The 26735-nt window shown below is 31.7% G+C and overlaps 5 protein-coding genes and 1 non-coding gene across 8 annotated transcripts; 3 read left to right on the plus strand and 3 right to left on the minus strand.

Annotated features, from left to right (window-relative positions):
* Positions 1–2029: 2029 nt before the first annotated feature.
* Positions 2030–3377, minus strand: LOC137809530 (uncharacterized). The gene is made up of 5 exons (XM_068610637.1): positions 3282–3377; positions 2952–3159; positions 2810–2877; positions 2645–2731; positions 2030–2366 (listed from the first exon to the last, which is right to left on the minus strand). The coding sequence occupies exons 1-5, from the start codon at positions 3375–3377 to the stop codon at positions 2286–2288; spliced, it is 540 nt and encodes a 179-aa protein (XP_068466738.1). The 3' UTR covers positions 2030–2285.
* Positions 3378–3715: 338 nt separating this feature from the next.
* LOC137812519 (pentatricopeptide repeat-containing protein At3g63370, chloroplastic-like) lies at positions 3716–6648 on the minus strand. The gene is given in 4 exon segments (XM_068614548.1): positions 3716–4369; positions 4372–4813; positions 4815–5170; positions 5173–6648. Coding segments are annotated over 4 exon segments (2736 nt in total). The 5' UTR covers positions 6458–6648; the 3' UTR covers position 3716.
* Positions 6649–8492: 1844 nt separating this feature from the next.
* Positions 8493–10220, plus strand: LOC137812523 (large ribosomal subunit protein uL2my, C-terminal part). Its single transcript, XM_068614549.1, has 3 exons — positions 8493–8618; positions 8873–8970; positions 9520–10220. The coding sequence occupies exons 2-3, from the start codon at positions 8880–8882 to the stop codon at positions 10035–10037; spliced, it is 609 nt and encodes a 202-aa protein (XP_068470650.1). The 5' UTR covers positions 8493–8618; positions 8873–8879; the 3' UTR covers positions 10038–10220.
* A 3020-nt stretch (positions 10221–13240) lies between these two features.
* On the plus strand, positions 13241–14380 carry LOC137809531 (uncharacterized). Its single transcript, XM_068610638.1, has one exon. It carries the CDS (start codon positions 13241–13243, stop codon positions 14378–14380), a length of 1140 nt encoding a protein of 379 aa, XP_068466739.1.
* Positions 14381–17464: 3084 nt separating this feature from the next.
* TRNAM-CAU (transfer RNA methionine (anticodon CAU)) lies at positions 17465–17549 on the plus strand. The gene is given in 2 exon segments: positions 17465–17502; positions 17514–17549. It is a non-coding gene; the product is annotated as a tRNA-Met (tRNA).
* Positions 17550–17624: 75 nt separating this feature from the next.
* LOC137812513 (filament-like plant protein 3) lies at positions 17625–22168 on the minus strand. 3 transcript variants are annotated; one of them, XM_068614525.1, is made up of 6 exons: positions 21849–22168; positions 21687–21738; positions 21040–21217; positions 20191–20395; positions 18439–19847; positions 17625–18073 (listed from the first exon to the last, which is right to left on the minus strand). In XM_068614525.1, the coding sequence occupies exons 3-6, from the start codon at positions 21148–21150 to the stop codon at positions 17750–17752; spliced, it is 2049 nt and encodes a 682-aa protein (XP_068470626.1). In that variant the 5' UTR covers positions 21151–21217; positions 21687–21738; positions 21849–22168; the 3' UTR covers positions 17625–17749. The 3 variants fall into 3 exon arrangements, with proteins under 3 accessions (XP_068470626.1, XP_068470627.1, XP_068470628.1); XM_068614526.1 differs by lacking the exon at positions 21687–21738 and having other exon boundaries at positions 21849–22117; XM_068614527.1 differs by lacking the exons at positions 21687–21738; positions 21849–22168 and adding an exon at positions 20477–20543 and having other exon boundaries at positions 21040–21214.
* Positions 22169–26735: the final 4567 nt, after the last annotated feature.

The raw sequence follows: 26735 nt of genomic DNA on the forward strand, positions 1-26735 counted from the left end.
TCGAGTAAGAAGATGCATAAAAACAACAATTTTGATCCAGTGGCACCTCGAGATCAAGAAAAAAAAATAAAGAAAAAAAATATTTTTCTCTTACTTTCCCCACTTGTAAAATACATCGTATCACTAAATTTAAATTTAAATAAATATTATTAGGAGGCAGTGTCTATAATCAAAACATTTTTCACGTAGTTACAAAACTTCTAATAATAAAAAAAACATAAAATTCTACACTGAAAATACCTTCCATAATTAAAAAATTATGATAAAAGAAAAAAATTAAATTAAATTCTTAGTAAAATATAATTACTTACCTAAGACAATAATTTGATTGACTCTACTTAATTTTTACATTATTATCTCCTCAAATAATTCATAGAGAATTTTTTTAGAGGTAAAGAATAGAAATCTTACTAAAGTTGTATTTTTTATGACTTCTTTGCTAAAATAAAAACTAACGTTATGCGTTGAGATATAAATGGTTCATTTATGTATTTTCGAACATGAATTATTTATCTATTTTTTAAAATTTATCCATCTAAAAAAAAGCTGTACGAATTTAGTTAAATATCCGAAATTGCACAAATTTAATAAATAATCAAATTACGAATCAGTAACTATATAATACAAATTAATGAAATTATTATATTATATATTGTTGCAATGGAACTTAAGACATTTTTACCAATACATTGAATTCAAGTCTTATGAACAAATCACATGTTTTTTTTACTAAAAAGATTTGTCGAGTTCTTTTACGTATAAATTACATTTTGATAAAATCTTTAAATAATATATAACTTAAAAATTAATGGAACTCTCTTTATATATAGGTTAGCATTGATTGAATGATGGATTCAATTCACAAGAAAGTGATGATGTTAATGCATTCATCATGAGTTAATGTATTTTAGTGTTGTATTGATGTTAATACATTCAGTGAGTTCATGTATTTTGAATGTTGTATTGGTGGGGGAGTGATGAGTGGTTGTTTTCCTGATTCTTCATAAAACAATTTTTTTAAAAATTTGAATTAACAAATTTAAACTATTTTAGAACTCAAATTTCATTGGATTGGATTAAATACTCGTTATAATGTTTAATTTGCAGTGTGTGGTATCTTTACTCTTTACAATATTGCTTGTACTAATTTTTCCTTTAAATTGATCAAGAAAACTTAAAAATAGTAAATCATATCTTAGCACCATTGAAGTCTTGGAAAATATCTTCTTTGCATTCAACATGCTCCTAGTGTACAAATGCAGGAGGTGGGTGAGTTCATCCTTGAAATAGCAGCACCCCATCTTGTAAGGTATTTTTATAAAAATAAATAACAAAAATGACACTATGGTTTTAAAAAATGAATAAGTTCTAATTTTAATTAAAGTCTTATAATAAAGAAGTGAGAAAATGTTGAAAATATTTTCTTTCTATTAACACTCTTCTGCTCTTAACCAACCAACATATCACCCACCATTAAAATCTTCCCTCCTCCGAAGCAGAGCACTGACATTTCTTTGAATATGCATTTTTAAATTTTCTCCAGATATTCAATTGAACATTTTAAATGCATTCACCACCTCATTACTCTCCATCAATGGTAGTAGGTAAACCTTGTCAAACTAAGTTAAATGGATCTGAACTTTTGGGTTAAATGCTGCAGCATGTAACACCAAATAATGTGCCTCATTTGAAAGGCTTAGACAACTAATGCTTGTTTTTGACACACGTCTTAAACATATCAAATCATGAAAAATGCACAACTTTTTTATTAATAGCTTCTAAAAATATGTGTAACATCACACGCAGTAAACAACCAAGTTAAATGAATCTGAATTTTAGGTTCGATTCAGTGGTTGCTTCTAACAACTAATAATAATATTCATCATTTGAAAGGCCTAGACAACAACCCATGCGTTTGCCTCAAACGTATATAATATAGCTTCTGAAAAGATGTGCATAGCAGCACACCAGTAAACACAAAACCAAACACGCCCCAAATCAGTCCTCACCCGTGAAAGAATTAAAAACGTGTACGTCAACATAATAGCCAATATATATCATCGTACATATCTCTGCTATAATCGGCTGAAATTCAGCATTGAAGGAAAACAAAGATGAAATGGAACTAATGACTCAAATTGTTATCTGACTATGGCAAGAAGTTTCAAACAATACATAGAAATCGTTGGGTTTGGGACAGTGAACCACGCAAACAAGAAGATATTATGACATCTGCATCAATGGATCTATAAATTCACCACAGGATTGAAACTTCTGTACATGTTTTAAGATTCTTGTACATGTTTATTTTCTGCCAAAAAGGTTTCCAGTAATGATCCGCAAGCATCTTCTAGCAAATCCAACACCTGCCAGTGCCAACATAATGATGATAAGCAAAGCATCAACCAAGAGTCAAGAGTTCTCCTGTAGTTCAATAGTGTTGGTTATCTTTTAAAATAGATGCATTTCTTGCATCATGAACAATTTGAGACCAGATCAACCAAGCAATATCCATATAATAGTTTATTGAACCAAGTAGTGGCATCATTCAAAACTATCGTAGCACTAGGTATTAACACTCCACTCCAACATACAAGTCTAACCAAGTCCTACCATAACCAACATGATTCATGAATATCATTACCTTCTCAAACCCTTGCACTCCACCATAATAGGGATCCGGGACTTCACTTTCATCATGCTTCTTACAATATGAGCACATCAACTTAACCTGCATCATCACAATCCTGGTTAGACCAAAAAGTATACCAAACAAAAGCCCGAAAGAAGAGCAAGACCTTGCACCAACCTTTTTATGTGCATCATCCGGTAAGGTATGTTTTCCTTTCCATCTATTAAAGGCCTCCAATATGTCCTTTAAAGGAAACAAGAAAATGTCCATCAGCAGATATCACAAAGCAAGTAACCAAACATTCCATCTCAGAATCTACCTCTGTTCTGCTTGTCCATAGCAAGAATGAGGTCAAAGTCAGTGAAATCAGAGGGCTTGATTGGCCTTGAAATAGAAGTTAACTGAATACCACGCCTCTCTGAGGCTGCCCTCATTCTAGAGTCCGCTTCATTTCCCTTCAAAAAATCACCACCATCCCAAAAAAATAATAACTTTTTAAACAATCTATAGAGTTTAATTTCCACGTACTATGAAAATCTTTACACTGCAGATCCTTGGCATAACTGTTTAACTTTTATTGGAAAAATCAACCAACTTATCATCCATGATAACTTGTGATTGAAGATATATTGTAAATGAATGAACCTACAAAATCTTTCATATTGTATCTCTTCATTTCCACCCCCAAAACATTCTCAATTTCCTCTCGAATTTTATAGAAAAATACTTCACGATTTGCTGTCATTCTTTATCAAATCCAGACTTAGCTTAGAATTAATGAAATTTCTATTCTTCTAACAAAATTGTGCATAGACTACTTATCCAAAAGTCCTCAAATATATATATATATGTGTGTTCTGTTTTGTGTGAAGTGCAATCACAAACTGACACATGACAAATATGATAATCCCCGTCTTAAGAATTATTTTTATCTTTTATTGGTGGACCATATTGAGAAAATCTCAAGTCCACACTGCGTCTTATGATTATCAATATTCAGATACTGCTTCATTGGTAAAAGCGGGAAAGTCGCCTTAACTATTGTCATCCTTAGTCCACATTTATTTTCATATTATCAATGTATTCACCAGAAATCTCCACATGAACAAATTCCTCTTTCAAAATGATGGAACCTATTGGCATCCTTTACAACAAGGGTCCTTTGGGAGACTTTTGATGCTATCTTAAAGAATGCATGACAATCATCACAAATTCGAAGGTTTTTTGTGATTCGAATTGAAGTACCGTTTGGGGTAACAAGCAGACCATAACCAAGTGCCAACCTTTCACTATGTCTATATAACATTTGTATTTTCTCTTCTTCACTAACATTGTGGAACACAAACTTCGTTTGAGCCCTATACCCTCCTTTTTCCAGAAGTTTTGTAAACTGAGCTAGTTTTAGACAAATATCATCAGACTTTGGATGAGACTTGTCCCTTGCCATGAAGGTGTGAATCTTATTCTCAACCTCAATCCAACTGCATCCTGGTGTCTTCTTTGTGCCGTTTCCCTTCATTCTCAACCTCACTTCTTCAACATCATTCCATCTTCCATCTGCTGCGAAGATGTTTGATATCAACACATATTTTCCTGAATTCTCTGTATCCAATTGTAAGAGCTTCTTTGTTGCAAGCTCTCCCAATTCTTTATTAGAATGAATGCGGGAAGCGCTGAGAAGAGCACACCAGACTTCAGAAGTAGGTTTGATAGGCATGTTTCTCACAAAATGATGAGCTCTTCAAGGGAATTGGAACGGCTGAGGAGATCAACCATACAGGCATAATGATCAGGCAATGGTTCCAATTTATATTCATATTTCATAATATCGAAAATCCTCTTACCTTCATCCATCAACCCTGAATGGCTGCATGCATTTAATAAAGCTAAAAAGGTTATATGGTTGGGAATAACATTTTCATCTGTCATTTTCTTGAATAAAGCAATGGCCTTACTTCCACATCCATGCATTCCATTTGCATTAATCATGGAAGTCCATAAAATTAGATCTCTCTGTTTTACAGAATTAAATATCTTTCTTGAGTTCTCCACACTTCCACAGTGAGCATATGTATCCACTAGGGAGCTAGCAATTGGTCCCTCCAAGAAGAAACCTTTCCTGATCAGAAACCCATGAATCTCCTTCCCTTTCTTCAATGAAGATAAACTAGCAGTGGCAGAAGAGTGCACTAATGACAGCTATAGAATCAGGATGAATTTTAAATTGGTTTAGTGTGTAGAAAAGTTCAAGAGCCTCAACTGGAAGTCCATTATGAACACAGCAGGTAATCATACTTGTCCAAGACACAATACCTTTGGATTTAATTGATTCAAATACACGTCTTGCATAATCTATATGCCCAACCTCTCCGTATACATTGACAATGACATTTTGTAGCACTGTATCAGCTAAATAATCTCTCTTCAAAACATAACCATGAATCTCTCTGACAAAGTTTTTGGATTTCAACTCACTACAAGCCTGCAAAACACTTCCAATCATCATGTGGTCAACAGCCATCCCATCCACCTGAACCATCCGGATTCATTCTGTGCATAACCAGCAATGACAGTTGTCCAAGAAATCAGATCCTTTTTAGGCATACATTCAAAAGCACGACCCATATATTTCAGACAGAAACATTTAGCATACATATCTATCATGGTGTTCCCAATCTGCATATTAGAATCCATTCCATTTCTTATTACATAGGCATGAACTTCCTTCCCTTTCAATAAATTTCCTAATCGCCCAGATGCGGCAATCAAGTTTAACACTGACACCTGATCAAACTTAGAGCCAGAACCCTGCATATCCCGGAAGTAATTTAGAGCATCACTATAGAGCTCATTTTGAACCAAACCGGAGAGCAACGTATTCCAAGATACGCAATCCCTGCAAAGCATACTATCAAAAACTCTTACAGAATCCTCCATTCGACCACACTTTGCATACATGGCAATCAAAGCATTGGCAACATAAACATCAACAAAATGGTTAGATTTCAACACAAAACCATGAATTTCCATACCCAGTTTAACAAACGAGGGATCCTCACAACCTTGAAGAGCTGAAACAAAAGTATATGTATTACTCTCGACACCAACCTCCTGCATTCTTCTAAAAAGCGACAATGCCTCCAAACATTTCCCTTCTGCTACATGTGCCGAAATAATAGAATTCCAAGAAACAGTGTCCTCTTTCTCCATCATAATCCCATCGAACAGCACCCTAGCCCCATCAAGATCACCACACTTGGCATACATACTTATAAGTGCATTACACACAAACACAATTTCACCATATCCACACTTAACCGCCACACCATGGATTTCAGCCCCCGAGCGGGTTTCACCAAGAGCACCACACGCTTTAAGCACAGAGGGAAAAGTACAAGCATCTAGCGCCACTCCAAGGGCTCTCATCTCTCTGTACAACTCAATTGCTGCGAGGTATTTCCCACTTGACAAAAACGCACCCATCATGGCATTCCAGGTAAAAATAGTTCTCTCAGTTATCTCATCGAACACTTTGAGTGCATCGAGCAAAGAGCCACATTTCCCGTACATATGGACGAGCTTGGTGGCTAGAAACACCGAAACGTGAGATTTTAGCAAACGGGCATGCAACTGTTGGCCTTGTGGAAGGGCTTTCTCAGTGGTGCAGAAGTCAAGGAGGAGAGAATGCGCGTGTTCGAGACGCAAGGGGGACGTGAGAGGGTGAGAAGAAAGGAGGGTTAAGGATTCAAAAGCGGGTTTGAGGATTCCTTGGTTGAGGGTGTTAACAGAAATGGGTTTGAGACCTGAGAGGATTGAAGTGGACATGGTGACTGTGCACGGGTGGAGCTGCGCCGCGCCGCACTGGAACAAAGATCTCAGCGGAAGCCGCGAAACAGGAGCACTTTAATTTAAATCTCCATTTCTTATGCATATGAGAGAACAAGATGATGAGTTACGTCGCCTGCAATGTGAATGTTGAAATACATGAGTAGACAAAAAACATGAAGAGAAACAAAACCTAGCAGATAACATAAAATAATACCGTTATAATTCGCCGTTAAGGATTAAAAAATAAACAAACATTAAAAGGAAATTGAAAAGCAAAGCCTTTCTAAGTTCTAAAGGCACTAAGCATTGCCTTTTTCGTTAAATAATTTCAATTTTCAATATATAACTCTTCCCGGGAGATAGGACCTAGGGAACTATTGAAGTGTTCTTCGTCTTCCTTCGGTCGGGCAGGTGACTGGGTGATGACCTGGGATTCTTCTCGTCCTCCTGCTTATCCTTCGGCGCTCGGGACTCGGCCGTCGGGGGAACACCGGATGGTGGGGTACCTGCGAAGGCACTCCGACGCTCAAGTCAGTAAAGCGGGTGGTCAGCTCTCAGAGTGATAAATGACATACCTTACTCCTTGGGATGCGTACTATTTATATTATTCTAGTGGGCCTACCTTGTTGGGCCCATTTATCGAGGTGGACACCTCTTAGGTTTTCATTACCTAATTCTTAATGATAGATTAACTTCACTGATCTTGGTTTGAGCGTTAACTGTAATAGGGGTCGGCCATCGACCAAATCATAATGGCATGGGTCGGCCATCGGCCATGTTCCAGTGGTCTCGGTCGTCTCGGCCTCTCGGCCAAGTCTTCTAAGGTCTCGGCCCCTCGGGCAAGTCTTCTAAGGTCTCGGCCAAGCCTTCCAAGGTCTCGGTCTCTCGGCCAAGTCTTCCAAGGTCTCGGCCTCTCGGTCGTCTCGGCCAAGCCTTCCAAGGTCTCGGCCTCTCGGCCAAGTCTTTCAAGGTCTCGGCCTCTCGGTCGTCTCGGCCAAGCCTTCCAAGGTCTCGGCCTCTCGGCCAAATCTTTCAAGGTCTCGGCCTCTCGGCTATACCAATACAATAACAAATATGGTAAAGGAACTCCTTGACATGAAACAAGGTTTAATTTGAGGATGCAGCTACCTGCAATTCTTGATAATGCAAATAAATGTGGCTGGTGCCCCTATGTGGTTGTGAAAACCACAAAAACCTTGATGTTGCAGCCACAATTGCAAATGTGCACCACAATTTAAAGCCTAGAATCCGAAAGCTAACTAGTATTCAAGATTGAACAGCTCCTCACAGAACTCAACTGTTATTATAGATGCTGTTTTTCTTACTGAACAGCATGAATACTAATAAAAACAAATGTAAAACTGAACTCCATAGTGACAGCCAAATAGATTTTTTTTAAGTGCAACTGTCCAAAATTCTCTACGTTGAATTTTACCTTTAATAACTTATTTTTCACAACTCCTATTTTTTTTTATACAACTAATATTTGTCAAACTTTATGAGTAAGAAACACAAACTGTAAATGTTTTTAAGGATGAACTGTCCTTCTATAATATAACTGATTTTGTAACTAACTGAATGAAAAAATGAAAATAAATTTATTTCTAAGCGAATAATAGTGTTTATAGAATTTGGTGACTAGATAGGGTAGAATCCAATCATAATTATTAAGTTATATTTTATATTTTTTTACGTGTTGTTTATCATTATTTATTATTTATGAAAGAAATTAGTTCCTTCCTATATGTTCTATTTAGTAACTTTTTCTTTATCCTATTCAATTTCTAGCATATGCTGATTTACTGTGAACTTAACAGGGACACCTTGTTCTAAGAGAGGTTACACATTTCTGCAGTCTGCACTGACAGTAGCACTGTCCATTATCTGAAACTAATAATAATAAAAAATGATTATTATTATTATTATTAATTATAAAAATAAATATATAAATTAATTAATTATTTTTTATTATTCATATATTTTTAAAGATAAAAATAAATTTATAAACTCCTAATTTCTTATTAACCAATTTGAACCGTAAAATTAAAGTATTTTCAAAATTAGCTAACTTATGTCTACATTAGGGCCAAAACCCTTACGCTCTCTGTTCGCATCGCAGCTCTCTCACTGGCTTCGCCAACCCTACCTTCTACCGCCGGTGAGTCTCTCGCATTCTCTGTATTTCAAGCCTTCAACCATTTTATGCATTTCGATTCTCGTTCTCTCCGTTCGGAAGTTCCTTTATGTTCTGCTCTGCATCAACTTCTTAACTTCCACCATTTCAAATCGCATTTCTTTTTTCTTTACATAATTGACAATCATTTTTTCAAAACCTCTATAAATTCCAATTTTTCTTTACATAATTGACAATCAATTTTTATAAGCTGAAGCAAATGGGCTCTGAATTTGTAGGCATTGCATGTTTGAAATGGCTCTGTCACTGTGGAGAAGTCGCACTGCTTCATCAACACTGCACTTGTTTGCCAATACTCTTCGCGGATTCTCTTCTGGTACATTCATTTATCTTTTAATTCTCAGCAATTAGAACGTTAGTTTCGTAGTATTTTGTAGCAATGGAGCAAGATGGGGAAAATATTGGAAAAAATCTCTGTTGCTTTAGGGTTTCTTTTTTTTGACTGCTCTTCAGTTTAGTTACACAGCTTTGTACAATTGACTTGATTTCTTTACACCCTAGCCTTATACTAAGAAAGCCGTATTCTTTTCAATGTTGTTTAATGGTGGCTTATGAAATCATTTATCTTATATAAACACTGTCAAGTCAAGTAATAGCCTTGTTCATGCTCTATTGCAAAATGATGTTGTTTTAGGTAGCATTAGGTACACTTGTTAGAAGAGGAACCAAAGAAAATTTATATGGGTTGTGTTTTAAAATTAAAGAAAACGAAACATGGGGTGAGAAATTTGTACATTTTATTTTGTCTATGGGCTAAATGCTATCTTAGACCTGCTAGATCCAAAATGGAAATTATGGCTTCTATGCTGCCCTTGTTACTTCTTTCTCTATCGTTTAGTTACATGTATTTGTTCTGCATTTTCAGAGGTGACAAACTCCAGTGCTCAAAAAACGCGAGAGATTATGATGAATCAAATGATGTATTCTGACATAAACTCAAGAATTGGGAGTTGCATGCCACTGTCTGCAATGCGAATTGGAACAATCATTCACAACATTGAATTGAACCCAGGGCAAGGTGGCAAGCTTGTCCGAGCTGCAGGAACAAGTGCAAAGATCTTGAAAGAGCCCACATCAGCATACTGTTTAATCCAGATGCCCTCTGGTGTTAAAAAGTTAATTGATTCTCGGTGTAGGGCCACTGTTGGTGTTGTGTCTAATCCAAGTCATGGGGATCGCAAGCTTAGGAAGGCCGGACACAGCCGATGGCTTGGTCGAAGACCTGTTGTTCGAGGAGTGGCAATGAATGCCGTAGATCATCCTCACGGTGGAGGAAGGGGTAAAAGCAAGAGTAGTGGAAAATTTGGGCAAGTATCACGCACTCCTTGGGGCAAGCCAACTAAGAGTGGCTATAAGACAGGACCCCTTAAGCGCAGAAGGTAGTAGTTATACAACATTCACTATAGCTGCTTCTGATGCTTCCTCATGTGATGCTTGTAATAATTGTGGAAAACTGTCATTCCTGTTTAGAAAATTCATGGAATTGATTAGATTCAGTCAAATTGTGAATTTTATGGGTTCAAATTTGTTGTTGCTAAAGTAAAATGTTTTTGCATTTTCTCTGAACTAGTCTTGCTTTCAGCTTATTATTACACCTCTATTGTTCACACTGAGTTTTGCTTGACTGCCTATTATGCGTTTATGAATTGGTTTGGATTAACTTTCTTGACTTGCTTAAATGAGACAACGATTTTTGTTTCTTTTATCCTTCTGTTTGGTATTGATGGGAAAAAATATGTTAATGCTCTTTGATTATGTTCTTGAGATAGGGAAATAATGGTTGTGCATAAAGAGCCACATTCACATTACCAGCATATATTTCAACATAAAGTGGGAAAGAGGAAGGGAAAATGCTTTTTAAGGGTGTTATTTATTTGTATCAGTCAGAACAAATTTTAGTGTGGGTTCAAAATCTTTTTTCTTATTTTTTTTTTAATGTGAATGGTAAAAGGGGATTTTTTTTCATTAAAAAAATGTGTATTCCTAGTACTTTCCTTTCCTTATCTTCATCACTATCAAACTAAGTCTTTAAGAGATGCTAAAATCTGGCAACTTAAACTTAAAATTGGATCTATTCTGATTTGCATATAGTAGTGTCACATGATAATGTTAACATTCATCACTTTCTCAGTCAGAGTTGTCCATTTTTAAATAATAAAAGTATATGATCATTATAGAAATTACAGTAATTACAATGATTATATCTTTTGATTAAATTAATTAATTAAAAATTAGACCTATGTAGTTTTTAATTTACAGTTATGGTAACTAATGACCAGGTGATCAAAATTTAGACTTTTGACATCCATTGACATTCTAACCATCTTCTCTATTCATGTTTATCCAAAAATAAACAATGAACAATTAAATAAATTCATTGTAATTTGTCAAGAGTAGTGTAACTTGAGTTGTAGTGTGATTTGCAATATTATGCTTGATGAAACGTGCAAAGCAGGAAATTTGGATGAAACGTGCAAAGCAGGAAATTTGGATGAAACCATTGAAACCACAACCATAAACACAACTCATGGAAACATGTTGTGCAGCTTAAATTTTAATTTTGATATCACAAATTTCAATATTAAACTTCGATTCATAATTTTCATTTGAAAAATTTAAAAGAATAAATAATCTAAATTATGGGAATGAGTAGTAAATTCCGGTGAGCAATAGGTGCATTTAGAGTAGAACCTGAATTCACAAGTATTACATCTAATGCTCATCATGCGAACCTTCATTTGTTGGTTCTTCGGCGTTCTTGCTTTCGGAAGTTTTGAAGGATCAAAGTCACCTTCCTCTCTCCCATCTTTCTAATCTTGAAGTAACAGATATGTTATATGTGGTGGTTAAAATATAAATATTTATTTTCAAGATAAAAGATTATGAATAAAATTATTTTAAATATTTTAAATCATAATATAATATTATTTTCAGTATTAATAATTTCTTTATGAAATAAATTAACAACTAATGTTAATTATTTAATTATAGTATATTGTATCCATATAAACAATTTCATGTGTAATTTAAAATATATTTTATTATTAATTATTAATATCTTTTTATAGATATTGAGTATATACATAAGTTATATATATATTGATATGCTAACTATTTACATATATATAAATATATTAAAACATATATACGGTAAGGCATGTTTTATAAAATTGAATATAATAGATAAATATATTTAAACATTATAATATTCTTTTGTGACTCAATATCTCATATAGCATTATTTACACTTTTATTTTTCCTAGCACCATTCTGTTTTTATTTCTCTATCTAACACTCTTCTGTTTTTATTTCCTTATTTAACACCGTTTTAAAGGTTAAACAAAATAATAAATTAAAAAGAATTGATAATTTTAATTTTGAATGCATTAAAAAAATAAATGTATTGGTTGTAAAAAAAATATTTGTAATGTTTAAAATAGTTAGAAATATAATTAATGAATTAAGAAATGAGTTTTTACAAAATAAAAAAAAATAATAAATTAAAATTATTTAGTTTAAAATTCAATTTTTTTTGTAAGAATGAAGAAAAAAAAAATCAAACCCTACAACAACATAAAAATTGAATCTATAAACATAAATTAATATTTATTTTTATTATTATTAATGATGTAATCATATTAATTTAAAGTAAAATATAAAGGACATAATTATAAAAAAAAAACAAAGTCAATTAATAATAATTAGTAATGGACACAAATAATATTGAAGTGTCTATCCTAAATGCAAAATCCTAAAAAAGAAACTAATGCAAATGCTACCCTTAATGCTTAAAAATGAGAAGAAAAAAATGTAAAAATAAATAAATATAGAAAATAAAAATAGCAATAATAAAAATAAAAATAAAAACAGAAAAAAATAATAAATGGCAGAAAAAAATAATAACTAAAAACATAAAAGATATAGAATAAAGACAAAACAAAATAAAATAAAGATAAAAAATATAAAAAAAAAAATCAAAACAAATCAAAACAAGATAAAAATAAGAGATATAAGGTGATTTAGTCTTAGTGAAGAATAAAATGAGTTAAGTTTGGTGCATAAAGGCAAACACATGTTATAAAATATAATCCTCACACATCTCAAATAAAAAATAATCTTCAATTAAATAAAAAATAATCTTAAAATATACAATATATTGCTTAAGAATAAAAAGTTGAAACTAAAATAATGATGAGATTGTAATCACCTACACATTTTAATTCAAAAAATATTTAGTTAGTGAATTTACAAGATTTTCAAAAATATCAATTCCATCAATAAAATAGTTATCATCTTTTCAGGAAAATAGTTATCATCTTTATAATTGGAAAAGATTTTCTTAATGATGAGATTTTGATAATCAAAATTTGTTGTCAAGATTTTTTTTAATTTTAGATAAAATTTTCTTTATCTTTTAAAATTTTCTTTATCTTTTAAAATTTACTAGTCACATATCAAGTTTTTTTCCTATCTGTATATATTCATGATCATCAAACTGAGTTTTACAAACATTACATAATCTCTCCTTTGAATTCGCCTACACTTGTTTTCTCTGCTTCTCAAACTAATTTCACCTTTTCATGGCCATGATATCAAGTGAGATCTTTCCTATTTGTACTTATTTGCCAGCAAAATCTCTTTACAGGTTCAAAGCTGTGGGAAAGGGGTTCTGCAATCTTGCTGAAGAAGCCTTTTTCCTATTGAATCATGTTCATAACTCGTTGAAAAGAGATGATACATGTTTCTTCCTACAATTAGAGATGTCCTGCAATGAAGAAGTTAGGTTGCACTCATTACCTTCGCAACAAGGATCAGGTGTGTCTGGAGATGTTCTCCAATTCTTGTCAAAATCCAGTAAAATCTTAGCTTCAACAAAGGGATTGATACTTTGTCATGCAACAGATAAGACACCTTCTGAATTCTACATTTGCAACCCAGCTACAAAATCTCGGTTACCAATTTCTGTACCCACCCACGATGAAAATCTGAATGCCCATGTAATAATCATGTTGGTGGAGTGTTATGATGAATTTGATGATTACATGGTGGTTCATTTTGAAACTCCAACTGATTGGTGTTCAGATTATGCATGCAAGATTTTGAAGCCTCGAGAAGGATTGTGGAAATCACTGGAAAAGGGTTTATGTGCAGGTGGCAGAAACTTGAAGTTTAACATGCCTGTGCAACACAATGAAGTCATCCACTTCATTTCAGATTGTGGCTCTTACATCACTGAAGGGAGCCCTTATTTTGAACCCTATATAATGTCCTACAATCTCAAGGATGGCACCTCCACAATGCTCAAGTTGTCCAAAACGGCTAGAAAGAGTTCAACTGATGATAAGTGTGACATGAGCATTTTCAACTGGGGCAAGGTGTCAATGGCAAGTTCCTCCATTTGCTTGGTGAGACTTAAAAGATATATTTTCAAAGTTTGGATTCTAAAAGATTATAAAACAAGTAGGTGGAGGAGAATTATGAAGGTAAAAACAAAAGAAATGGGTTTGAAGGAAAAATACCCTACAATCACAGGGTTCATGGTTATGAATGGTGAACTTCTCATCTTTGCTACTGAAAAATATATTTATAGTTGTGGTTTGATTGGTGAAAACTATATGAAGATTGAAGAAATATGTGAAAACAAATGTAAATACTATCTTTCTTTTACTTCATACATGGATACTCTTCGTCCGTATGGACCTGGAACTACACCTTTGTCATGTTAGGGTTTTTATAGATGTTTGATTTTTAGAAGAAATAAATGTAACTCTTTTATTTTTTTTTTATCATACTTTGTTATTATAATTTATTTTTACCAAATAGGAATATTGTTATGATAAATTCCATACTAATTGTTTCTAGAAAATAGTGCTTATTTTTTTGCTTATATCCATTTAATCCATTTTAAATTTAAATAAAATCTATAGAATATCTTATTAGGATCTTACTTTTTGAATCTATATTTTTGTTTATTTTTATTATTAAAATGAGAAAAGCTGGTATATGACGTGACTATTCAGTATAGGGTAATAAGAAAATAGTATATAGAAGAGTGTCTGTTATACTTTTTGATAGGTATTTAATAAGCATAATTAACACAAAAGTAAGAATTTCATGTGTAGAATGATACAGTTTATAAAATAAGTTATAAGTTTCTTCACACGATTTCTAGCATGTATTTTCGTTTTATTTATTATTATTTTACTTTACTAATATTTTTTTAATCTTTATTTAATTTAAATTAAAAAGTAATATTACAAATTAAAGTAACAAATGTTTTATTATACGATACTATGCGAAAACTACATATAATAAAAATTAAATTTCAATGTAACAATTTTTAAAATTAAGGAATACAACTTTATAATTTTGAAAATAAAAAATAAAATTGATTAATACTCATTAGATTAACTTATTTAAATAAAATAAATTTTTTAAATACAAAATATATATAAATTTTAAAAACTATGATCAACTTTAATTAAAAAATAACATTACTGATATCAATCCAAAAATAACACTTATAAATATAGACTAAAAGATAACAATGATAGATGTGAAATAAAAAAAATTAAATGACATTTTATAGTTGATATTGAATTAAAAAAAATCAACTTAAAAAAGTACTTTAGTGATAATTTTATTATCATCTATAAAAAAAAGTCTAACCAACACTAGTTAAAAAAATAAATTTACCAATAGTCAAAATTATCACAAAAAAAGTTGATGTAATTCTTAATCAAAATCAAGATAATAAATTTTCTAATGCACTCATGAAAAAATAAGAATAAAATAGACGTAATAATAAAAAGAAAAATCAATAAAAAAATTCAAATCCTTACATAAAATTTGAAATTCTTAATTTATTTTACACTTTCTTATCCAAATAACACAATATTATAAAACATTTCAAATTCTTTATTACTATAAAATATTTCAAATTTATTTTTTAAAATAGTAAATGCCACGTGAACAAAAAACATCTATACGAAACCGCAATAAGTAAAAGTTAAAATATTTTAGCTTTCAATTTAATTAATTTTCAATTTAGGCCAGATTTGCAATCAGTTGTGAGCTTCCCTACAAATCACTCATGTTAATTTTTTTTTTTAAATAATCTCTTTAAGGAACTTCTACTTTCTATTAAAGTAAAAAAAAAAAAAGGCTTTCAATTTCTGTAATTTAAATCTTCCACATATATTTTTTTTTTAATTTTTTAGTAGTTAAAAACTTACTCCATTTAATAGATCTGGTATGTTCATATATAAGTTAGCAATTGTTGTGATAAATGGTCATTTACTTTTGGCGTGTAGTGGAATTAAATAATGTCGATTTTTTAATATTTAGTTTTGGAATGTTTTTTATAAAAAAAAAGTTCCATTTACGTGGTCAGCACATGTAACTTTTCTTTATTATTCTCAAATTAATTTATACACATAAACGCAACATCAATGTTAATATTAAATATATTTATAATAAAATATAAATATAAATATAATATACATTTATAATAAAACTTAAATATTGTATAATATTATAATTTGTTAATAAATTATTATCTTCTAGAATACTATCTAAATACTTTTGATATATTTATTGTTTTCAATCAAGAGATGGATACCTTATAAGTTTTACATTTGCAAGTCAGCTATTATGTCTCGATGTCAATTTTTTTATCCATTCATAATAAAAATCTAAATGCATATGTGATAATTATGTTCTTCGAATGTTAGGATGAATTTGATGATTACATGATGGTTCACTTTGAAACCACAACTGATTGGTGCATGCAAGATTTTGAAGCCTTAAAAAGAATTCTGGACATCAATGGAAAAAGGTTTCTCTACATGTATCAGAAACATGAAGTTTAACATTTATATCACCATTTTGAATCTTATATAAAGTTTTGTTTATGTTTCTTTAATTTATATTTATTTATTTAACAAACTAAGTTGTTAAGAAAATAAAAAAGAACACAATTAGTAAAATTATGCATTTTGTTTTTTATTTTATTTCACATGTTCATTTTATTGAATATCCATAAATAACAAAAATTCCCCTATATAACTAGATGTCACTAATAATTAGTTGTGTTATGTAATAAATAAAAAATAATATAGTTATAGAAAAGCTATAAAAACTTATGGTTAGGTTTGAGCGTAAATATTATGGGGTTATTTTTGAATTGGGAGGTTATTTATCAAATAATAAAATTATTTTTATTTAATAAATGATAAAATATTATAATTAAAAATGACACAAAATAATTATAATTTGTTTTATATAATGATATAAATAATAGGGTAAAATTTAATTTTGTTCTCTTTAAAATATTGATAATTTATAGCTCTTTACAAAAATTATAAATTGTTGTAAGTCTAACATTATTACAAAAATATGTGAGAAATCAAAACCATATTTTAAGTTTAGGTTGTGATGATTTTGTGTGTGTAAAGATTGATCACATGTACTTTAAATATTGAAGAAGATAGTCCCAACCAACCAAGTGAGTGTGAAGAACATGATCTGATTGATGAGTGCAATCCAACAATTACTTGTGATATGCAGCTCATCACTCACATGTGTGGGGTAATGCCTTCTCTTTCTCTTTCATTCCTCCTTTTCATCACACAATCTAAACACTCTTTTTCTCTTCATACCCAATTTCATTCTCAATCTCATCAATGCCACTCAATTTACATTTATTACAGATTTAATGTTATCAACTAGATTAACCATTTTCTTAATCTTAAACTTCTTTTTAAACTTTAAACAAAACAGTAATAAAGAAATTTGTTTCAGAGATCAAAGGGGTGGTGGCGCAGTTGGCTAGCGCGTAGGTCTCATAGCTTTAGAGTAATCCTGAGGTCGAGAGTTCGAGCCTCTCTCACCCCAATTCTGTTTTTAACTTTCATTTCAACATAATTTTTATTTGTGAAGTTGTAAATTGCCATATGTAACAAGAGAACATTTTAGAATTTGGACTTTATATGTATTGCTATTTTTGCGATGGTTTCAACATGAGATAAAAATGAATAACTCAAATTTACAATTCAACTTTATCTTTATCATTTATAGTTTCTCTCCATTTTCTCTTAGTGACTTCCTTTTTTGCTTACACTCTTGCTTTTAGGGATGAACTTACTAAAGCCATTACGACTTTTCTCATTAGTAACTGATGAGTTTAACGAAATGGATGAATCAAAATCTCTTTCGGGCGTGCTCAAATCACTATGAGGTAGTTTCATCTGCTCACCATTTTGGGGACCTTTTGTGACTTCACAGGTTGACTCCATAGGGTTGTCAGTATCAAGTAGAAAGTCTTCCAAAGTTGCAAGACACTTCAACTGCTGTCCAAGAGATGCAATGGTCTTCTGACACTCAGCAAATCTACCAGCAGCCAATGCAAGTTCCTTTTCCTGCAGAGACCATGCCAAGTTAAAGACAAGTATAAAATGGATGATGCATGATTTTTTTTAATCAACAAGTATCACTTGTATTTGTCTTGCAACCCTTGATAAAAGTTGCTTGACTAGCAAGGTAATACTACAAAAACATTTGATGATAGACCATGATTATAAGTTTTCTATAAACCAAATCCACATGAACTAGTTCTTGCACCAAAAAATAAAAAGGTTGAAGAATCATGTTTAGGATATTGCTCTTGATGAATTCCATCATAAAAATATTGTGCAAGAAGATTAGCTAGCATGTTTTAACAAATATGAAATACATTAAAGAAGGCTTAAAAAATTAAGTTTCCTATCAGTTTTAGCAAACTGACCTGTTTTAACTTCAAATTGTGATTAACGACTTCCCTATGCTTTATCTCGGTGTCTTGCTGAACATGAGCTTCTTGTTTCATATTCAAAAGCTCTTCCTCCAATTTTCCACGTTTGATTGTATTCTCTGCAGACAAAGCTCTCTCCTTCTGAATCCCTTCCTCCAAAGAACAGATTTTTGAAATGAGTTTTTCGACCTCAGTTTGAGTCAGCGTGAGTGTAGACTCGACTATCTCCTTCTTTGCTTTTGATGCTTTCAGTTCTTCGCATGCTTCTTGATTTGATTTTTTTGCAAGAGCTAACTGAGTTTGAAACTCTGATACCTTCAACTCTGCTTCCCTTATCCGACTTTCTGATGTCTCAAGCTGCGTATGGTACCTGGTTAAAACCATCTCAACCTCAACTTTCCCTGCTTCCATTTTCTCCAGCTTCTTCTCCAATTCAGAATTCTTTTGAATCATAGCTTCCATTTCAAATTCCATTTTCCCCAGCTTCTTCTCCAATTCAACATTCTTTTGAATCAAAGCATCCACTGTAGCCTGACCAACATCAGATTGATCTGATGCAACTCCTTCCCTGACAAAATTGCTTCTACTTTCATTCTCTGGAAATGCAGCAAGCCTTTCCATCTCAAGGAAATCATCCATGAGATTGATCTCAGTTGAAGGGACCATGTGATTTTTACCACTAGTCTTTTCATTCTTAAGTTGATCAATTTCCATAACTAAAGAAGACGAGCACGAATCAAAACGACTTAGCTCACATTCATTCACCTCCCATCCACCTAATTTACGCAAATCACTCTGAACTGCTAGTATCCTCTCTCCACTATCTGACAGGCTATCCGTGAAAGACTCAACATAAACTGAAGATGCAGTCACAGACCTGTGATCATTGACAGAAAATGTTTTACGAGTCATGGCTTTCAGTCTTCGGCACTCAGCCTCAAGCTTAGCAACCTTCTTGACACTTTCCAAATGTTGCTTGCTAGCTGTCTCAGCTGCTCGAGAACTTAAATCCCTCTCAACTATCCTCAATTCTAGTTCCTCCAGTCGAGATTGCAGCTCATGCTTAAGACTCGAATTCTCTTTCTTCACAGCTTCTAGCCTCTGATGAAGATCAAAACGAATCGATGCAGCAGAATCTGCTTTAGCTGTTTGAAGTTGAGCTTCAAGATCAGCAACTTTCCCCTCAAGTTCAGATTTATTGAATTCCCACTCACGACAACTATTCACAACAGCTTCAACAATCTTTTGCTCTTGCACTTCTCTAGCTTGTCGAAGCTGCCTCACACACTCTTTGAGTGCACCATCAAGATGACCAACTCGGTCTTCGAGAATTGAGTTCTTCTGCCTCGTAGCATCAAGCTGTTGTTTTAAAGATGACACTTCATTTTCAGCTTTCTCCCAGCCTAAAAATGAGAAGCCAATCAAAAGATTGTGTTAGTCATGATGACCACCAAACTGTCCTAATTTATTGGTACACAAGAACGACACGATGAATAAAATCTTTCAGAAAGACACTCATAAATAAGTGTACCATCAGAAGAATCAATGAATTTAAATAGTGTCCAAAAAAAGTGCAGAAATCATTATCTAAAAAAGTTAAGAAATCTTCATCAAGAATTTTCCTTTTTAATCTCCTTAGAGTATCCATTTTGTGGTGCAACACCCAACCCATTTCTTAGTGATAATAAATATTTGAGGTAGCACTATTTCCATTCATATGCATGGTAAGGGCCAAAGGATAAATACCTGATACAGCTTCTTCTGCAACTTTAGCATGCTGCTTTACCAAGTCTTCTTTGGCACCAATATTCAGCAGAGCAGCACCTAATTTTTCTGTAAGAATCTTTACATCCGTAACTTCTTCTTTACTCATTTTTGGGCTATTAACGTCGTCATTTGGTGCAGACTTAGACGTGACTTCAGGAGATAAAGCAGCTTGTGTTGTATACACCTTTACAACATAGGAAAAAGAATCAGATTCGTCATACTACTTTTCCAACTTCACAGTAATCCGAAGAAGCAGAATTCTCACACTTGAAAAGGGAATAATTAACCACAAAGTCCACCATGCTTAGAAAATGAATAAGTCCATTTAAAACCTGCAGACCAAGCAATAACCATTTTTTTCATCTTGACTACACATTACAGGCTATCTCACAGTACGAACAGTTGCATAATTGACTCCACGATCATGATTTCTATTCAAAATGGTACATTTTTTAACTAATCAAGCCTTGAAGTCATATCCCTCCCTCTAAATTCTTCATTTCAGTTAACAAGGAGTGTGATTTTAACTTCAGAAAATGGTCAAAACCCAGACAATCTATTTCACCAACAAACAACTATCAAAGCTGTCCAAGATTGAATTGTCAAAGATATAAAGAAATAGGATAGGAGGTTTTAGAACATGATCCGTGACTGCAATTGACAGCCACATTTGTGTGCAATTTGAAGGATCATGACGAAATTACAATATCAAGCATCTTGAATAGGATCTAACCGTGCGAACCGCTACCATAAAAAGCACTTAACAATCATCTGAGCAATCAAAATTCAATTTAAACACATGGATACCACTTCCGTTCCAATGCCCACCTGATCATCAGAGAATCTTTCTGAAAGAGATGAGATTGAACCAGAACTCTCTGTTTCACCTGGACTTTTCTCAGATGACTTCCTGCGCCAAAGCCAACTCCTCCGGTCCATCTACGATATTATAAGCAAAAGCAGTAACTGGTACCACCTCCCTTATTCCCTCACAACAGTGACCCACCTACAACACCATTACACAACACAGCACAAAAAAACTCAAAACTTGATCAGGGAAACAAGACTCAATGGTATATGACAATGACACCAATCAGGTAGCTATCAAAATCTGCATTCGGCAAGCGAAATCCACACCATAAGGGAAACAAAAATAGGAGAGTGAAACCAGAATCGAGTTTGAAATAGAACAGAAGGGAAGTGGTTAGTTATGAGCTTTGCTTAGAATTCACTTCCCACCCAAACCCATCTACCTCCATTCTCAACTTTTATTGAAAAACTTTCCATAAAAGCTTTGTGCTTTGGATGGAAGCTTGAAAGGGATCACTCCCAAACATCAAAAATAAAATAAACAAAAAAATGAAAGATTTCCTTTCTTTTCTTTTCTTTTCTTTTCCTTTCATTTAATTTCATCTCATTTTCATGGATACTAATCTAAACTGGAAATAGAAACAACTCCTCTGACAGTCACCTACCAAGGACTACTCAAATTGACGCCATTGAATCCGACATTGAGGATAAAAAAATCTGCAAAAAAAGAATCGGTGATTGACCCACTTAAATTATCTCTCACGATATTGCTTAACAAGAAGTGTGATGAGCACCCAATTGAAAGGGACAAGAATGGGATATAGTACCTTCCACTACTTCCAGTGTGTGGAAAGACAAGCTATGGAGATCGGAGAGGAATGTCAGAGGAATTTTTCATAGGTGAAGGAACATCATGCGAAGATTCAGAAATATTATCCAACACGTTTCTTTGTGACAGATAAAAACCAAAAATTAAAACAAAAGAAATAATGAAAGAGAGAGAGGGTGGGGAAGAGCATTTGAGGAGAGAGAAAGAGAGCAGAAGAAAAGTGTTATGCAATCCTGGTTCTTTAAAAATTTAATCTTTTTTGTTGTGTTGTGTTGGGGTGTTTACTTTGGCCAAGATTTGGTGGTAATTATTAGATGTGATGAAGGTGTGCGTGTTTTATGTGTTTTTCAAATGAGGGGCGCGTTATTCCCGCTCATTGGTCCTTTATTCTCACTACAAAATCTGATTTCATTTTTGTTACTGTTTATGTTTTTGTCCTCTGTTACATCCTATGTTACTCACTGTACTTTCCTCGCACACATCATCACCATCTTACATCTTCTTCTTCTTCTTTTTCCACCTTACAGAATAATTTCACATGTTGACAGCTACATTTTCTAAATACTTCTTCATATTTATACTTTCGACCTTATTAAAATAGACTTTCTTACATTTTGTCAAAGATCATTTATAAATAATTTGATTGTGATGTCATGCATGTCTTTCTTTAAAAACTTTGTTATTAGCTTAACTAAGTTTTAATTACACTATAAATTTGAGTATTTTTAGTTTAATCTTTATGGTAAGATGACAATTACTTCACCTAATTAAATAGTAAAAACTTTTTTAAATACTTAATAAATAATTTTTTTAATAAAGCTTTAATTAAAAATACTCAAATTCTACTTAATATATATTAAAAAAAGTCACATTAGTAAGGACTCTCAGGCCTAACTTATTTGACTTTTGGGGTGCATTGTCCAATCATATGTTTGAATTTGATGAATGCTGTTGTTTACATTCATTTTCCATTTTTCTCCCAGTGCTTGTGTTACGTTAATACGATATTCCGCCGTCCAATTTATTAAATAATAAATGGAAATATTATTGAAAGTAACTACCTTGTTTTTATATCAATTGTGTATTAAATTAAAATTATTATGTTGTTGTTGATATGTTACTCAACACGTAATTGTCAATAATACTTAATCATCAACATAAATTTATGTCAGATTTCGTAAAACTCTCAAAGACTGTTTTGCTTAATTTAGTTTAATAGTTTAATTAAATTTTCTCACTTTTCACAAGAGTTGTTATTTAATATGCATACGCTTTACCACGTTTCGCATTAAATAATGCAAATAAACTTATACTCTTAACTGAAATCTAGGCGTAACTAAATATTCTTCAATTATTTCTAATGTTTTTTCATTTAGCTGTAATATTTAGAATTTAAGACTATATTAAATTTTATTTTTATTTTCTAATTTATGTAATATTTAATTATTAATGCACAAATGAAAGGAGTCAATTTTATACTTATTTTATTAAAAGGAAAAAATATATTTTTTTATATTAAAAAAACTTAAAACAAAATAGAGTAAAATTTGATTGTGACTTTTTGACAGCAATTTAATTGTAACTGTTTAAATCTCTGTCAACTTAATTTACTTTAGATATTTTGCATTGTTTAGTTTTGATGTTAATAGAATAAAAATGAAAATTAATTGACACCACTCAACACGTTAATAATTATTTATCATTTTTTTGTCACAAAAACTTAACAGTGCGTGAAGCTGTTACAATCTTAAAATGAAAAATACTTACAACTAATAGCTGTTGGATACAAGTGTTTATTGAATTTAACAGCTATTAGTAAAAATGAAAATAAAATAAAAATGTAGACATAGTTTTGGATTCCAAAATAAGTATAGTATTTGCAAAAATGTTTAAAGAAAGATAAATTTCTAAAAAAATTCAAAACAAAAACAAGTAATTTGTCATTTGACCTTACCATTCATTAAAGTTACCAAATAATACTTATATGAAAAAATTAATATATATATATATAACCTAAACTTTATTTATACTTTTTTTTACGTATAGGAGATTTTAATAGAAAAATAAACTAATTAGTTATGATTAGAAATTGACAGAGAAATAACAGACACATCACGTATAAATTTAATTGTATTTTAGACTATATGTAGATGAAATAATTAATTAGAATATAAGAATGTGAAATCACAGCCTGTATAACAAAATATTAATAATAAATGTTTTAAACAAATATAAGAATTTAAAATGTTCAACCTTTTACTTTTCAACCAAAACTAAGAAGGTTTACAGAGATTACAAAATGCTAAATTTTAAGTGTTATTTAAAAAAAAAAATCTCACGAAATTGATTTTATTTACAAAAATTATTTGTGTGTTTTAACAATGGTTGTGAGATTGTTATAGAGAAGTCGAAGTCAATTGCACGAAAGCAAATTTGAAAAGTTGAAAATGTGTTTTACACGTATTCTGAAAAGGCTGATTCTTAAGGGTCCCATGAACATGCCACACTCAACACATTGAAGGTTTATGTTTGGTTTCACCGTGAAAAATAAAAATTATTTAGAATAGTTTTAATATCTTAATTAATTTTAGTGAAACCAAATGTTCTTGGAGTGTGGGAGATGGACCTAGAGAACTATTGAAGGCTTATTTTTTTTTTTGGGCAGGTTGTTAAAGTTTTACTGTGATTCTTATGGTCTTCGCACTACTCCTTCGGTTCTCAGTCTCGGATGAATGTCAAATGAGAGGTACCTGCAGCTAGTAAAGAAGATATTCGGCATTCGGGTGTGTACAGTAATAATAACGTATTTTTTTGTTTGGATGTGCGCTATTTATATTATTTTAATGAGTTTACCTTATTGGGCCTAATTAGTAGAATGAATCACACTTATGGTTGCATTACCTAATTCTTAATGATAATTTAGCTTCACTGACATTGATTTGAGCGTTAATAGTTAAATTTGTCGGTCGGCCAGACTATCCATAAGGGGTCTCAATTATCTCAATCAGAAGATCGAATCTCGACCATCTCATAACATTTTTATACACCTCAAAAAGGAAGTATTAGCTTTCATCGGAGACTTTAGATTCTCATAAAAAGTAGTTAATTGAAGAAAGTCATTATGAAGTTAAACATCTTGTTATTCTTTTTGGAATAAAATCTATTTTCTCTTAAAAACACTTATTGGCCAAAAATTCAAAAACTTCCTATTTGAAATAATTGTTTCATCAGTGATGATGGAGAATGAATTTTGTTTGGAAAATTAAGATCCACATGATATGACATGCAGTGTTTTAAATTATTTTATGGAATATTAGGAAAATTGTGGTGGTGTGATCCAGTGAATCTCAATTTCTAAAAACCAAAACTAATGTATAGTATATGACAAAACATTATCTCAATGTTTGCAGATGCATGCATGGGTTAGACTCTCCATTTATTTATCTTCTTTCTACGTTTTCTAGCTTAAATTTGACCAAAACTTTTATTCTGTGTCGTCTCTATGCATAAGGTGAATCTCAATTATTTGCATAATGCATAACCATATTCAAAGCAGTCAGAAAAAAACAAAAACTATAAAAGGACCACTTAATTTACAGGCACTATTATTGAAAAATGGAGTGTCTATGAACCAAACGTTGAATGACGAAATTTTGAGTAAATAATCAATTCAGTATAATTTATATATTTTATTTTTTAGTATAATAAGAGAGAGAGAAAAAACTACACAATTTTAATTTTGTTAGTTTGTTTGAATTGTGTTAATAGTCAGTATAATTGAGAAATTGTCTTTTTGCTAATTATTTATTAGAAAATAAATTAATGTTAATATACAATTAGTTTCGAAGGAGCTATTCAAGATTTTAAATTTAAAAAAAAAGGTAATGGGTAGAAGAATTCTTTTGTTGTACCATAGACACGATCATTAGAAGTTTTTGAGGACATTCACATGAGTGTAGAATGTCCGTACATTATATATTCCACTTTGTCTCTATCGTTGCATTCATATATGTGTGATGTATATACTCATACAAAAAATTATATCATAGTTGAATCACTTGGTTGTGGTTACCTCTACATAAGTGTGTTCATATGTGAGAGGTGTGCTTATATAGAAATTATAACAAATATTTGATCATGGGATTGTGACTATTTTCACATGATGTGAGAGTCACATTCATGCAAAAAATTCAATTACAAAACTATGACTATGTATACACATGTTTGGAGATATACTCCTTAAGAAAATTGCACACAAAAAATTGACCATAAAAACGTAATTAAAACAAAAGTACATCCTCAAGGTTTTGACTAATTTCAAAAAAACATTGAGAGGTGTACTAATATAAAAATTATCTTTTGAATAATAAAAAATATTCTTTCCATTCGTAAAGGATTTAGAAAAAAGATCGAACACTTTTTTTTTTTGTTTGTGTGGTCAAAAAATATTTTACTAACATGGTGATTATCAAATGTTCTATCTAAAAATGAAATATACATGAAGTAAATTTTGAAAAATAAAATGATCTAGCTATGAACTTATATATATAAGGTAGATAAAGTCATTCAAATATTGAGGGGTTTTGACCACCATGGTGCCTTTTTTTTTCCGTTTTTACCAAAATGGGGTCGCTTTTAAAAAAATTACAAATTTGGGCAAACTTGGCACGACTTCATTGGCACGGCTTTATCACGTCAGCCTGAAGTCGTGCCAAGTTGACACGACTTTTACCACGTCAACCCTTGAAGTTGTGCCAACTTGGCACGACTTTGTCCATGTCATATATATATATATTAATTTTCTTGTAAAATTTTCTTATTTATATATTGAGTAGTAAGTTATGTAATGTTTAAAATTAATTTGATATATAACTTTCTAAGGGTG

Source organism: Phaseolus vulgaris, chromosome 2 (genome assembly GCF_000499845.2).
Source record: "Phaseolus vulgaris cultivar G19833 chromosome 2, P. vulgaris v2.0, whole genome shotgun sequence".
Lineage (NCBI taxonomy): Eukaryota > Viridiplantae > Streptophyta > Magnoliopsida > Fabales > Fabaceae > Phaseolus > Phaseolus vulgaris.

What these genes read in the sequence shown, in the direction of transcription:
- LOC137809530 (XM_068610637.1), bottom strand. Translation starts at nt 3,377, where the DNA reads ATGACAGCAAATCGTGAAGTATTTTTCTATAAAATTCGAGAGGAAATT. An exon ending in TATGGACAAGCAGAACAGAG is followed by an intron (nt 2,878 to 2,951) that starts GTAGATTCTGAG and finishes TGTTTCCTTTAA; the next exon opens with AGGACATATTGGAGGCCTTT. An exon ending in CGGATGATGCACATAAAAAG is followed by an intron (nt 2,732 to 2,809) that starts GTTGGTGCAAGG and finishes GTGATGATGCAG; the next exon opens with GTTAAGTTGATGTGCTCATA.
- LOC137812523 (XM_068614549.1), top strand. Translation starts at nt 8,880, where the DNA reads ATGTTTGAAATGGCTCTGTCACTGTGGAGAAGTCGCACTGCTTCATCA. An exon ending in TCTTCGCGGATTCTCTTCTG is followed by an intron (nt 8,971 to 9,519) that starts GTACATTCATTT and finishes CTGCATTTTCAG; the next exon opens with AGGTGACAAACTCCAGTGCT.
- LOC137809531 (XM_068610638.1), top strand. Translation starts at nt 13,241, where the DNA reads ATGATATCAAGTGAGATCTTTCCTATTTGTACTTATTTGCCAGCAAAA.
- LOC137812513 (XM_068614525.1), bottom strand. Translation starts at nt 21,150, where the DNA reads ATGGACCGGAGGAGTTGGCTTTGGCGCAGGAAGTCATCTGAGAAAAGT. An exon ending in AAAGATTCTCTGATGATCAG is followed by an intron (nt 20,396 to 21,039) that starts GTGGGCATTGGA and finishes TATGTTGTAAAG; the next exon opens with GTGTATACAACACAAGCTGC. An exon ending in ACAATTTGAAGTTAAAACAG is followed by an intron (nt 18,074 to 18,438) that starts GTCAGTTTGCTA and finishes TGGTCTCTGCAG; the next exon opens with GAAAAGGAACTTGCATTGGC.